This window comes from Morone saxatilis, unplaced genomic scaffold, assembly GCF_004916995.1.
Source record: "Morone saxatilis isolate NCDOM2014 unplaced genomic scaffold, NCSU_SB_2.0 Contig10, whole genome shotgun sequence".
Classification (NCBI taxonomy): domain Eukaryota; kingdom Metazoa; phylum Chordata; class Actinopteri; family Moronidae; genus Morone; species Morone saxatilis.
In genome coordinates, this window is record NW_023339652.1 from 15,499,434 (window position 1) to 15,514,798 (window position 15,365).

The window sequence follows — 15,365 nt, forward strand, 5'->3', positions numbered from 1 at the left end:
TCAATGAGGTGACCATTGAACGTCTGCAAAGATCCAGGAGAGTAGTGAAATAAATTAGCTGCTTCTTGATCTGCTTGCTGTGTTTTGGTCAGAGGGCTTTCACCATGAAGGAACAGGAAACACCTCCATTTGGAGATTTTTAGAAGATGGAAGTTTTTGAAGTTCATCTCCATCTCTGTAGATGTGATGCTTTCTGTTCTACACTTTCCCAAAAATTTTCACCTTTTGAAACAACATGTGTCTGTGCTTGATGCTTGTCTTTTCTTTGTTTCAAACAATGAAGAACTACCAGACATCAAGTTGCAAAGCTTCCTTTAACTAATAATATTACTGTTGCGGTCTAACTGCATAACTGATTTTTAGGCCATGTTTTTTGGGCAGCAAGGTAAAACAATCACAACATTGCATATTCCTCACTGTTTAATGGAATATAATGCACCTATTGCCTTATTTACACATCCAGCAGTTATGCAGCAACGTTATCGTTCTTTTGAAATTGTGTTTCTGGCTGGATGACTAAGTCCAATATTTCACTCTTATTTAGCTCTGTTTGGTCTCTACCAACTGCTGAAGAACATATCCGCCTCTTTAGCTGCTAAATGCTCCACTATGTTCATCAGTTAGTCGCTAACTCTGTCTGCCATTTGGTAGACAGACATAATTTGGCTGAGCAAGTAGTGTACAGTCGGTTGTTAGCAGGAAACGGCCAACTTGTGCAGCCAAAAACAAACTGTAAAAGTGAAGCAAAACAGTAAAGTTGTGGGTTTGACAGCTAAACAATGAGCTGAAACTCGCATTAAATGTGAATGACTACTCCTTTTAATCAATACAATAAACAATAAAGCAAACGTGAGAGTTAGGGAGATGTCATTCAACCATTCTCTGCACTTTCCTACACAGTCCTGAAAATGTGTCTGATCATCTTTTAGAAGTCATCAAGTTATGAGCATCAGAGAAGTGAACATGGTTGAATTGCTGAAAGCAGTGGTTAAGGTCTACAATGAGACAGCAGAGTGAAAAATATAAAAAGGAATTACAGGCATGTAAAAAAGCTCAAGAACAGCCACTAAATGTGGTTAAATTCATTTGTCAAAACTGTATCAAATTCATTTGTAGATTTTAACTTTTGAGCCAACGAAGACAAGAAATCCTTTAAGTGCTCAAACAAAAATGGAAATTTGAACACCTACAATTCCATGACAGCTGGGCAAACTAAACGTGCTGATGGAGATTGTGATATAATCAAAAACTCCAGAACTGCTACAGAACTGACCTCGTGTCAGATCAATAACAAACCCTTAAACTCCATTACAGGCTTGAATATAAAAAGTAGTACATGAGCTGAAAATTTAGTCAATTATTATTTCCCTGGCATGTCTTCATGTTTCAAATTATCTTTATTCAGGCTGACAATCCTGGTAATTAATCTGTGTGGGATAAAAAAGGTTAAATGAACTTGTCTGTGGCTGTGGAGTGTCTTCTGTTGACCACTAGGGAGCAGCGTTGTCAAGGAAAAAGGTGATCCCAGAAGAAAACGCTTCATTTCAACACTGCAGTGATGCTTGAAACCCCCTGTTGGTCTGTACTTGGAGAATAATGACACCCCCACAATTATAACAGTGCCATTTATGGGAGGCACAGACTAACTAAGAGAAAAAAATACATATAGTTTTCTTAAGCATTCAGCTCTGAGTTTGTCTATAGTTTCTTCGAGGTTATAACATTAATGTATAAATGTAATACCTGGTGCACAAAGCAATTCTAAAGGTTTAAAACCAATATGAAGAAAAAGGACCAATTTTTTACTTTTCTCTTTCCTTCACTCTTGTAAGAATAAATTAAAGTATTTTCCTTTTAAACCACTATTACTCACCCTCACTGCCAAATGTATGTTTGTTATTACTCAGTCCCCCTAGTGGTCCTGTTGAGGTGGACTATACTTCTGAAAACCATCAACCAGACATTTAAAAGTCCCTTTAACTGCATGATGGCGTGCCCGGTATACTTCTTCCAGATCAGTTTTAACTCCTTGTTATCATAAACCACATTCACAAACACATTCACAAAACACCAAAGCCATGTTCAAGTTTTATTTTAAATGGAAATGAATCACAAGTTTGTGTTTATGGGCCAAAAAAGAAAAGTATTTCCAGTGCCTCTGTACAGTTCTAATGATGTATGATCAGAGCTCATCTTAATATCTTTAACTAATAGGTTTCTAAATTAATGTCTGCTAATGTGGGCACGTAGCTGTTAACAGAAAGATTTATGTCATGTGTTCAGGAAGAAATTCTAAACTAAATCAAGACAGCAATGAATAAATAGGAAAGAATAGTTATTTTTCTTTCCTTTATTCTTCTTAAACTTAAATGACCATACTTTTAATACTTTCTAAAATAACGTTTGTTATATTTGTCATTAATAAGGCCCTCTGGTGGCCTCTGTTGAGATTGTCGAGCATTTTTACACTTCACTTTTGAAGGTCTTTGTCAACTGCATGATGGTGAACCTGATTTAACTGCTTGTCCTCATAAACCACATTTACAAACTCTGCTCTGACAAAAATAAGCTGACACAGGACACAAATAACACCAACGGTACGTTATAGATTATCTTTTTGATTTTAATTGGACATTATTTACAGGATATACATAGTGTTTCATTGAAACAAGAGTGTAACACTGGCGGGCAAAGCCCTCTTTGCTCCTGAGGTCGAGAGATGGCTGACGGACTCTCCAACCAAGATGTGCGTAAAGATCTTTTTACTGATCCAGGTTTGTGTTCAGGGGCGAAAAAGGAAACAAGACTGCTGCTGATGTATCAACGGCTTCCACATGTAACACAGTTTTCACAGAATCAACACAGTAGGATAATTCAGTCAGTCTTAACAGAGATGAACAGTTTTAGCTCCAGGGTATCGGAGTCAATGTAATATCACAAATTCACCATCTTGGGGTTTTTCGTTTTTGTTATACAGCTCCAATGCATTATTGTAAAAAAAAAGTTCAAAGAAAACAAAGCGTATATACAGTTGAACTCAATAGATATATATACATATATATATATACATACAGTATTTTATAAATATAGTAAAATAGATTAAATTACATTGATTTCACGGTCTTCCATAAATAGATGTTGGACAATAACAGTTTGGTGACGTTGTAAGTTAGTGTTGGAAGCACAGTGCACCGTCAGATGACAGGTTCACGACTCGACGGGAAAACAAATCCATGCCGAGCTATCAAGTTCTTCATTGTGAAACATTTTAGAAAGCAGAAAACTGCGCAACCGTACATAAAAACACTCAAAATATTGTGACAGATGTTCTCTTTAGCTTTCTTTGTTGTTGTTTGGTTGTCAGTGTTTAAGAGCGCACTTCTGACTTTTTAGTTTTTTTGCAAGTTTAACAGGTACATTACAACCACTGCATGTGGTCAAATTCAAAGTATTCTCCCATAAAGAAAAAAATTTTAGTTTCCCCCTTCCCTGAATGGGGAGGTGGAACTGGAGTCTCGGTGGCCCCCAGGTCTCGGAGCAGTAGTGTCGTCGCTGGACACGCTATTCCAACAAGATCTTCAGCAGGTTATAAAGAGTAAATACAGTTTCGAAAGAGTCATCTGGTGAGATACTCTGCAGCTCCCAGTGTTGGGTTTGAAAAGGCAGGTTCTGTAGAATTATACTATGTTTTACAAGGAAAGCTGACACTATATGCAAGGTCACAAAACCTTCATACGAATACTGAATAGGCGGTGTAGTAGGCCACGCCTGTGAAAACTGACAAGTGTTGATTTTTTTTTTCTCCACGAGTGTGCTGAACAGTAAGTGCTTTTCAATATACAAAGATGCTTTACAAATACATTTTTGGCAAAGTGAAAACGGAAAGAAAAAAAAATGTTGGAAGGAACTTAATTGTCCTTGAGGAGAATAAACGTTCAAGTCTGTTGCCTCTTTTTGATGTTCGGGAGATTCACATTCTTTTCTCAGCAGGATTAGTTGTTGCCGGCTCAGGTCACAGCCACACTCGTGCACATATAACACCGTACCTGAATGGAAGCTGCATTTTGAACTCTGCGACTATGTCATTTCAGATTTGAGGCACCTCCAAATATTTGTTTTCAGCTGTACCTTAACTACAAAAGAACATTAAAAATAAAAACGAGCAAAAACAACATGAAAAAATGTTACAATAAAAAGAGAAAAAACTGGTAAAACACCATCTTTGTGGCCTATAACAGCATACTGTACAATGTTCGGTACATTCTCTTGGAATGGCATGGTTTGTCGCTCAGAAAGTAAAAGCCGAGCATCAAGTGAGTTCTTGTGTTTTTCTTCTTTTACAATAGGTTTTGATCTTCGTTGGTTGCGCGGTCGTAGCAGTCCAGCGCTGAGAGCCTCCTCTCTCCTTGGCAGGCCGCAGCAGGAGAGGCGGAGCTTTAGTGCCCGTCGGCCGGGCTGGCTGAGGCGTTGTGGATCCAGTCCAGGATGATGAGGCTCATGCTGCCGATCATAACCACGAAGCCACACATCAGGAAGGCGGTGGCCTGGAGAGCAGAACGATTTCACATTTAGCTAACATGTTCAACCTAACAATTTGGAGAATACACTTAAATTGCCATGAGTTAGATGAGAAGATCAATCGTTCTCGTCTTAATGTTCACATATAAGCTGGTTAGCTTAGCTTAGCACAAGAAATGGCCAAGAAGTAGCCCGGCACAGAACGCTTTTAATACTTTGTTTTTTGTCCATAACATGTTAATTAGTTTGCTTTAAAGCTGCTGGGTGGATTTTGTTATATTACAGAACCAGGCTAGCTGTTTCCCCACATTTTCAATCTTTGTGCTAAGCTAAGCTAACGGGCTGCTGGTTACATCTTTACTATTGCTTCAAATTGATTTCTTGTGAATTCGGCTAATTCTTTAACGTATGTATGCAGATGTAAGAAGTAACTCCTTACCCCGATCTTTTGCACAGACTTCATGGACTCCTTCTTGACCAGTTTGATGTAGAAAGCCGAGGGGAGGATGAAGATGAGCATGGCAGCAGCAGAAGCACCTACATGAGTTAAGAAATTTGGCATTTTAGTCACATTTTGTATTTGAGATGCCTTTTATGTTACTATCATTTACATTAACATGCAGACACTCACCAATGAAGCCAAAAATGTCTCTGATGGTGGGGACAAAGATGACCAGGGCGTTAGTGCCAGCCAGCAGGACCACAGTGATGACGGTGTGGCGGATCCAGCTAAACTCCTTAGAGGCGCACAGGAGTTGGTTGACGGAGGTACGGATCTACACAGAGAGAGACAAAAAAAGAGGTTATCCTACATGAACAACTTAATTCTTGTGACAGTAATAATCTAAGATTAGCTCGCTGTCTTTGACACTTACGGGGAAAAGCACCACAGGGACGGTGAGGGTGACAGCGGTCAGCACAGCCAGACGGACGATCAGCAGGATCACACCAGCCTGGTTGATCTTGGAGTAGGTGTGCAGCAGCTCAGGCTCCACATGCACTGTATAGAAAGACAGCAGAGACTCTTTAGATCTAAAGCACATACAACTCCAATATGTGACACATTGATTTAAAAATGCTTTACAGTCAAATACAATTTACAAAAAAAAAGGGCTGTAAAGCTTCCAGAACAGATCCATGACTCTTTTGTCTATTATGAAAACATGAAATGTTTTGAACCCACAGCCTACAACATTTCTATAGCAGCTGTACTTTGTGTTTAGTGGTATTTAGTGGTAGATGTTATATCAGCATAGAAGCATTGTCCAAACTCATCAAGCAAGTTAGAACAAACGTCATGATGATTTCTCAATCTCTAGCCTCCCTCCCCCAACACAAACTATGCACCAACCCACATCAGGTTTTGCCCGGTCATGACGGTTGAGGAAGTTTTTGCTCACTATCTTGTATAACCAGTTTGATATTCTGAGAACATTTGTGCACACTCACTTAGATGTCTGTGCCATGACAAACAGCAATACGGACATAATGGCACACTGGTCAGCTGTGTCAGGTGGGTTTTTTCACAGTCTTGCACAACAGGCCTTGAGTCCTCTCCTGAGCATTTTGTTCCAGTAAGGATACTCACTGTTTAACTTGGACCTGGAAGCTTCTTCCCTTTACTTTAGATGATTGATGCACTTTGATTGCGCTTTTAGTATTCAGGGACAATGACCGCTTGTAAACCCGCACTGTTTAACTCATTGTTGCTTTCTAGTCATAGTATTCATTTCTTTTCAATCTCAGCTAAGTTACGGAATCTGAGCCAGCACTGTTCAGCTACATATCGGATGCCTGCCACGATCAATTCAGTGTATATAATTATATATGCACATTAAATGCAATTGTTTTTTTCCTGTCAAAGAGCCTCACCGTTGAAGGTCAGATATCCGAAGAGGGCGGCCAGCAGGTACATGATGAACATGGCCAGGAAGGACACATTGGCAACGCCCTGCATCTTTCTGCGGGAGCGGCTGTTTGGGGAGAGAGAAGAGGGGAAATCCATTTAGACACCAGGATTCAGTAACTTAGTAACTGTGAGATAAAGTTTTAAGCTGTATAGTTCGGGTGAACGTGATAAAGTGAAAGCAGTGCACACTCACTCTTTCAGCTCCTCGTACATGGGCAGGATGGCAGGGTGGCACACGAAGGCGAAGGTCAGGATAGGGACAGCATAGACAGTCTGGAAAAAGAAAGTTCAAAATTTATACCCAAGAATTAACATACGGTTTTTATTCTAGTAAAAATTAAAATTCTCCAGATGTTTAGCATCTAAAAGAGCTTTACCTGAGAGTTGAAGACAAAGTACTTCGGTGTGCAAGCGTCCTCGCTGTAGTCTATGGCAGTGTTGTTCAGTTGGGACAAGGTGGTGTTCATAACTTTGCTTAGCGTTTCGTTCAGAGCACTTTCATCCAAAGGCAGAGGACACTTGATCTGGAACTTCTTGATGATCACCTGGAGGTCAAGACAACAGATTTTAGGCTAAAATTGCAAACATTTTGGGCTGAGATGCAATTTTTTTTTTTGGTTGAAAAGCCTTTGAAAGCGTGTTTAGCTCATCATGGGAAACAAAAACCCCAGTTGAAACCAGACTACTGGGGAAATCAGTTATAAAAAAACAGTAAACATCTCAAAGCCACAACACCAAAGTCACAGCCAAATTTCAGTTTTACTTTCATTTCATTATGTTCTAGTGTTTCATTACTGTAGCTTATTGTACATCCCAATAAATCCAACTCCTCTACTGTTGGAGAAGGAAATGGAAAAACTGAAATTTGTTCTCTGACTTAGACTCATCTGGCACAAGGGTGCCTCACAGGATGGCTCATGCGCCAAATGGCGTGTGTAGGAAACGGTGTGTGTGTGTGTGTGTGTGTGTGTGTGTGTGTGTGTAGAGGAATGAAATGGATGGGCTTTACTCACCACAATCAGAAAGAACACCATGCAGAGCAGGGACAGACCACTCGTGTAACCAAGGTAACCTGAGGTGAAAAGCAAACCACAAACATGAGGTACTGTTTTTTTATGAGAAGATCTATTTTAAACCTGTGCAATGCTCCATTTTGTTCCTTTTATCACTTCACTTTGAGCTGTGAACATTTAAAGTCTTGCACACATGCAAGTGTGTCACCGACTCTGAGCCAACCCTGTATAGAAATACTTTACAACACACACACTTGCTTACCCAAGTTCCTGAGCAGCGATAGGGGGAGGATGATAAAAAGTGTCACCAGCAGCACCAAGTAGTCACCGTTAGTGTACCATTCTCTGAAACACAGCAAACATAGCAAGCAAACATGTTAGTGATACTGATTAACCAATGGACTATGACACACTGTCCTATTAAAGGGACACCAATTTTACACATCAGGTGCCTTTAACTTAGCTTCTGTGGCTATGAAGGAGTTTTCTGCACAAAATAGTGAGGATATGTCAGTTTCTGCTGACTCCTGTCCCAACTACATGGAAACGCAACACTAAATTGGTGTATTTTGTAATTTTTCCATTGTAGCTTGAGTTAACATTAATTTGTTTTTATGTTTTTACAGTTTCGCTTCCTGTTTTAATTTAGATCTGTCAGATATTTTGCAATGTTTGCGAGCTGCACTGTAATGTAAATGAATAAATCATAAATACTGTGACATTTACTTCCCCATGCATCATGCATCTAACTTTAATGCTGGAACAACTGCACAGCTTCAAAGTACTGTCAGTGTTAGGTATTATTGGCAGTAGAAAGATGAGAAAGCAAGTTTTATTTTGTGTTTGTTTCAGGTTTAGTTCACAACGTATATATGCAGTAACTTTGATCTTTTTCCAAGCTAAAGACAAACTTAGTAAGCAGCACCAGGAGTAGACTAATTGGCACTAAAATTGACTACTCTTTGCAGAAAACAGCATATTAAAGACACATTTCTGTCTAAATTTTCTTTCAGTTTCAGGCCTGATCAAACCTCTCAGCCGCTGCTCTGACACATCTTGTGAAGTCGCAGCTCTACCAACATCTGCATGTCAGCTGACACAAACTGGCCTGCGCTAGATGACTGCATCGCTCACACAAATAGATTTAACAAAGCAGCACTGAGGAGCCAGACCGCATCAATTTTTTAAACTTGAAGGGAGGTCGCAGTGAGCTCACCCCGCGCTCTGTCTCGATGCGGCACCGGCTGCATCTTCTAAAAGGGCTCTTTGACTGGCCGCTTGGAGAGACTGAGCACTGCCCGTCCCTTTAAAATATCCAGACCCCCCTCCTCTCTCCTCCAATAGAAGGCTTCCCCTTCGCCGACTCTCAGCACTCGAAAAACAACTGGCAGCCATTTTGCTTGATGTGCCACTTCACCTCGAGGGCCTCTGCTAAGTGTGCCTGCGCTCTTTTACACCTTATTTAAAAACTCAGTGGGGAATGTTTTCGTGTACTACAACACATTATCTGTAACATTTCACATTATTTTGAGTCCTCACCCTGAAAACACCTCTTTTGGGATGTGTAAACTACTCTGTATTGACATTTGGTTAATAGTTATGGCTACATAGCTGCTTGCTAAATGGTGTCCTGGTCAGATCTGAATCACTACCAAAACCTTTGCCAGAGGTCAGACTTGTTCAGATTTTTATTTTTTTTTATTAATATCAAACAACGTGGATGTTTTTTAAATTTATCTGTACTACGTGCTGCAAGATTTTCATGTTCATATGCTTGTTTCCTGTTTTTGCCAAATAAAATGAATCAATATGAAATATGAAAACTAAAGAAACACCTTTTGATCACCCTAAAGCCCTAAATGATGCATCCTGTTGCTTATTAGGCTGAAAATTAAAGCTACCCTGTGGAGTTTTTGACCACAACTGGCGCTATGGAGCATTGTTTTTATGAGTGGGTCCCTGTTTTGTAAAACACCTCTCACTCAACAGGGTGCCCTTAAAGACAGCCATTAGCCATATCAGCTTAAAGACACTTTGACTATTGGACATGAGTACAGACACCTTTTCAAGACCTGCAGTTGATTAAATGTATTTTAGGGGCTAAATATTTGGTCACTCACCCGTTGCTGTCTCCCACGAAGGACTGAATGACGATGGGCAGCTCGTATTTGACGATGTAGAGGTAGCTTGACATGGCTGTAAAGACAAAGATTGCAGTTAGTATGTTTTCCTTTAAAAGCCAAGTAATGTCCATAATGGGAACTCCACTACAAAAATAGCTATTTCTAATATTTGATGAGAGGCTGCTGGAAGAACGTGCTTGTAGAATGACTCAAGTTTTTACTGGAAGCTACACTGCATTCCACAAACATTGGACTGGCCAAGAGTTTTCCTTTCTTTCTTTTTTTTCCCAACGTGAAGTCAGTTTACACACAAAGGGACAGTGTTGTAGCTGGTGGAATAAACACATGGTGGATGAATATTGAAAAGTAACACTTGTTGTCTCTCACCTCCGATGTTCTGCATGGTGATGCAGCAGGAAGCAGCGAGTTTCCCCGGCATCCCGAAGGCTTTGTAGCCCAGCTGCTCGTACACCAGTGCGCCTGCGGAGAGGAAATAAAGAAATAGAGATTTAGCATTCAAAAACACTTCCAAGAACCCATTACGAGGTTTGGTTCATTCATGACTGTTTGACATACTGACCTCCTTCATTGGCCGTCTTCAGCAGCAAGTGGACAGAATACAAAGAGAAGATGGCAACGGCCACGAGGAGAATCCTGGAAACAGACGAGAGAGATCTTTAGCTGAATGTTGACTCGCAACCAAGGCGGAAATTACAAGGAAAAACAGCTAAATCGGTGTTGAAGTGCTGCACTGTTACATGTTCTAATCTATAGAATGAACACTTGTATTGAATATGTGGCTGTAAAGGCCAATTCAATGACAAATGTATTTTCCTGACGGCAGTAAACAAACACATTGACATTTAGCGAGCATGAAGGTCAGACTCTCCTCTGTTGGAACTGAGGATGTCTTACACCAATTCACCCTCAAATATGAATCTGCCTGCAGGACAAGACTAAACTATCTGCTTAAAAAAAAAAGTCTCAACAATCAGAGAATTTTTACCCTGCTGACTTTAAGACCCAAGACTCTGCAGATTTTCCTTGACTGAAAAGTAGGAAAATCATCTGATGTGACGGAAACCTGCATTTTCCACACATTCTGTTGACCCGATCAGCAAAGACCTGCATCAGTCTGCAGGTTCTTTGGGTCACGAGCAGCATCAGCAGAGTTGCAAAGGATGACCCCTGTATGGGATCCTATGCAGAGCCAGCATTGTACGCCCGGGTATTAATAGTCCAGGTGAAAAGTAATCTCCAGGACATTTGAGATGCGTGCTTTAAAGACGCAGCGCTTCCTCCCGGGCGCGTGTGACCCCCTCCAGCTGCCTTGAGCCTCTGACTGGCCACTGCCCTGCCTCTGACATCATAGTGGTTGATATTTTATCGCTTTGTACTTAACAAATATATGCTTTGGATGACCTTTATATGGGCAGTCAGTTTGTTCTGCATGTGGTTACTTATGAGAAGACCACCAGACAGTGTTGAAATGCAAACACACAAGCTATGTAGTAGCTTTTAGTGTTGCATAATCCTCCAACTTCCTGCAGATGTAGGGCTCGGATTGGTCCACTGCTGGCCGATAGTGAACCTCGCTGTGCTCCATTCATGATCTCCTGCGAGCCTGCGTTGGCTCCTCTCCATTTACGTAACTCTGGCCTAAATGCACTGGGATTAGCTCGGCTAAGCTGCTTCTCCTGCCACTCCCTGCATTTGTAAACTGACATAGAACTGGCATTTGGTGGCACCCAATACTTTACTGTCTTTCTTTAGCTGGTTTTCTGAGTGCTTCAGCTTGTGTCTCAGAGAGAGTAAGCTGATTATGGGTCAGTGCAGCGTGTGTGGTAGTAAAACCTTTGGCCTCTCAGTATTTCTTACGTGTGATTTAAGGAAAACTGGTGGTTTTTCTTCAAGAAATTGGGCTTGGAAATGCAAGAAATGCAGACACCAGTAAGAACTGACATACAATTGAAAAATGTGTAGACGGTGTGATCTGAAATTCCACTGGTTAACCAGTAGGGGAGGTTTTTTTTTTAAAACATGACTTGCCCTGTAAAGACATTTTCTGTTATTTCCCACTAAAACTTAACACTCTCATCGGTTTTATCTACAGCAAACATGATAGCGATGAGAATTTGTAATCTGCAGCTCAGGGTCGAGAGGCTGCAGAGCGAACACACACACAAGCTGCTGGCGGGGAAAAAATCACCCTGCAGAGGTTCAATACATCATGACCTGCAACCTTGATGTCCCAAACAAAACCACACCTGCCTCTGCTCCAGATTACGAACTAAAACAGTTTCTGTCTTAATTGTAGTGGTTTTTATTTAGTTCAAACCTCATGTTCAAGATCTGCCTTCCTCTGATGTCTGACTCTGCCTTTGCAATTGTTTTTGCCTTCGCGTTACTTCCAGAACACACTGTTTTATTTTTTTTTATTTTTTTTTACCTCTACTGTCCTGCTTTAAAAATGCAGAAACACTGCTGGGAAATGAGAGACTTACACAAATAGGGCGATGCCAGTGTTGGCCATAGCGTAGGACAGACCCAGGATGCCACTGCCCATGATGGCGTTGCCCAGGTTGAAGACGGACATGCCAAAGGAAGCATTGCCCTGGTGCTGTGGGAAAATGAAAAGTTCACAGTTAGGGAATTAGGAAAAAATTCCATGAGTGATGAAAGGAGATAAAAGTGCTGGAGAATAAGAGAAGCTCTTACATATTCAGTGTTGTACTTCTTCTTGCCCGGGTTGTGTTCAGGAAGGAAGTTTTGACTCTCTGCATCTATGTCAGTGAACGGGCTTTAAAAGAAAATAAGAAGAAATTAGAGAAATGAATGGGACGGAAAAAGGGTTGTTTTTTAAATATCTAAATATATTTTAAAGCCACCTCACCCGCTCAGTGGGACCTTTTTTGGACAGTCCTGGTAAGTGTACTCATTGCTGTTGGAGCTGCTGCTGTCTTCTTCAGGAGAGATGTTGAAACGGCTCATCTCAGTTTTGGGAGTGGGCTGTTTCATACTGTACAGAAAAAAAGAGCAATTTTATTTTATATTGTTTATTTTTACGCATTCCTGCTGTCTGCGTCATGCGCCGCGGCATTTTTATAGTCGTAGCAGTGCGCGTTCACGTTTCCTTTAGAATAATCAATATTATAGTGAGCATGCGGTCGCGCGCTGCAGCGCTCTCTCTGATCATGTGACTCTTTGTTAGGAGGGAGGGGGGAAGAAGGGGGGGAAGAAGGAGGGGTGACGCACCGGCAGTGGAAAAATACCAGACCGGCATCCGAATCCACCCGACTTCACCACAGCGCCGCTTTAGACTCTGAATGACAAAATATCCGCAGTACGGGCGGCGGACTTTGCGCACATTTCCCTCCCAAATTATATGAAAAGCGGAATGAAAACAGGGTGTGTCAGCGCCTTTTTCCTCACACACAGCATTATTAAGACATCTTATAAAGCAGTAGGAGGTGACATTAAGGTGAAGCGGCAGGTGGATTTTCTAAATCTGACATCCTAGGATCATAATAAGATATTTCTATCTGTTGGTGGAGCAGTGCGCACATGTAGATCCACACTGAGCCCAAAAGGCGTAACCCCAGATCTATTTAATGACATTATTTCCATGGCCGGCTCCGATGGAAACAATGGCACGTGTTGTCTCTATATGGGCATGGAAGGCTTTCCATTTTGCGCAAAGACTTGCCCTCTGATTCACAGTGGGTTTATGATTACAGCCTTTCCAAATTCCACACACAGACAGGTTTTCACATGTCTTCCACTTTAGATTGTGTTTAATGATCTGTGCGGCGGGGCCAGCCCTGTGCCACATCCGGACACTGAGTCCGGCACTGCAGCATCAGTGCCACACTGCTTCATCAGGAATTTATTTGGACCAGGGCTGACCTGGTATAACAAATAACGCATCATGCCTCTCAGAAACGACATTTATACCTCTTTAGAAAGACATATTGTGGGGGGTGAATAATTAACTAAAAAAGAGCAGTAACTCATCTACTTTGAATTAAATGAGATTCAAAATACAAACCAAAGACAGTTAATGAGTTAATTGTGTACAAATAACGAATCAAATTTATAATCTAAAGTCTTATAATTATCATTCATTGAGCGTGCCGCCCACATCCGGTAAATTTCCGACACAGTGGGTAAATGAGGAGATGCCGGCATTCATTCGTTCTTACCTTGTTAAGATGTGGCAGGATGCCTGTAAAATCCCTTCAGTACAAAAAAGAAACAGCAGATGTCCGGACGATTTCTTCACAAAACTCACTGATTCCTTTAGTGTATTTAGGCTGAATATGAATAAACTGAGGAATGAATGGACAGGCCTATTTACCAGACAGGATCTGATTTAAAACACTGTCTCAAACAGCTCAAGTAACAAAAACAGCCGCTCTTAGAATAAACCGACAGACGCGTAAAAATCAAAAAGAATTTAGATTTACGACTAATTCAACCAAATTCCCAGAGATGCGGTGCGCGCGGAGAAAAGACCCTATTCTGCTGGAGGAGGGGTGGGGACTCACCCTTTTATAAAGATGAGCATTGCATCAGCCTTCACACAGAAAAAAAAACTAGAGGGAGGAGCTTGAGGTGGAGACAATTTTTCTTTTTTTCTTCTTACTCACAGTGACGTGGTTTTGTGTACAAACACAGCGGTGACCTAGAGACTCTCCCTTGGAAAACCACAGGGATCCTGTGGTACATTTTACAATAGGTGTTATCGAGGAATGCCTTATAAACATTACAATTATACTGAATGAGATCAAAGAGATAAGTGGGACCAACATAACCATTCATCATTATACAGACACCAAATGCTTCAAATATTAGTTTAAATCTCTATGACTATTAAATGACTACAGGAGCTTTGTGCTATACCATAACATAACATATTGAATACAATGACAGAGGGTTTTATTAGGACATGAGTAAGAATAGTAGTGTCCAACCTGTTTTGTCAAACATACCCCCAAATCTAAATCAAATTCTAATTTCTATTTGTCTAAGTGTTTTACGGATTGGTGTATTTGTTCCACATCATGAATTCAGAGTGTCCCGGATGTCTGTCACTCCAGATCAGGCTGTTAGTGGAGCTTCAAAGCGGACCTCCCTGTCTGAAGGAGATTACACACAAACGCCGTCATGTGACAGTGGTGATCCTGATCCTCATTCACGCACTTGGCTCTCCTCGCCGGTCAGGTGTGTTTGTGTCTGTGTGAAAATCTTCCACAGCTCTTCTTTCTAGTTTATTATTAATGCTGGGATGACTCAGAGGCGTACAGTGTGTTTATGGACTAACCTTTGTCTCCACAGATAAATAAAACATATAACAACTGCTGCTCATGCTGGAGACTGATTACTGCTGCTTAATGATACTAATGATTGACACCACGACTGCTACTATACTGTTATTATACTAATACTATACTACTGTGACTACTAGACAGCTACATGTAATATTACAGCTAAATTACTACTTCCTGTACTCATACTAGCCACCACTACTACTACTTCTATTTGTACTATATGAAGTAGTGCAGGTAGTAGGAGTACAACTACTACAACTAGTCACAGGTCAGCGTGCTCATAGACACTTGAACAGGATGTGTGATCAAACCTGACTCCATGCACTAATTGTGGAAGCTCAAAGGAAAAGTTACCCAAGATGCATATTTAAAAATAAATATCCAGTGTGTGCAGTCAGTATTATGAAACTGCCTCAGCTGGAGGTGAAATGTCAGCAGTAGACAATAACGAAACTTTTCTTCTCTCACACAT

General features: G+C 40.9%; 1 protein-coding gene across 1 annotated transcript; it reads right to left on the reverse strand.

The window, feature by feature from the left end:
* Positions 1-2,605: 2,605 nt before the first annotated feature.
* Positions 2,606-14,101, reverse strand: slc38a2 (solute carrier family 38 member 2). The gene is made up of 16 exons (XM_035678611.1): positions 13,766-14,101; positions 12,457-12,582; positions 12,282-12,363; positions 12,068-12,183; positions 10,144-10,217; positions 9,951-10,043; positions 9,561-9,636; positions 7,703-7,785; positions 7,441-7,499; positions 6,805-6,972; positions 6,621-6,700; positions 6,391-6,491; positions 5,394-5,518; positions 5,150-5,294; positions 4,958-5,055; positions 2,606-4,544 (listed from the first exon to the last, which is right to left on the reverse strand). The coding sequence occupies exons 2-16, from the start codon at positions 12,579-12,581 to the stop codon at positions 4,437-4,439; spliced, it is 1,533 nt and encodes a 510-aa protein (XP_035534504.1). The 5' UTR covers position 12,582; positions 13,766-14,101; the 3' UTR covers positions 2,606-4,436.
* Positions 14,102-15,365: the final 1,264 nt, after the last annotated feature.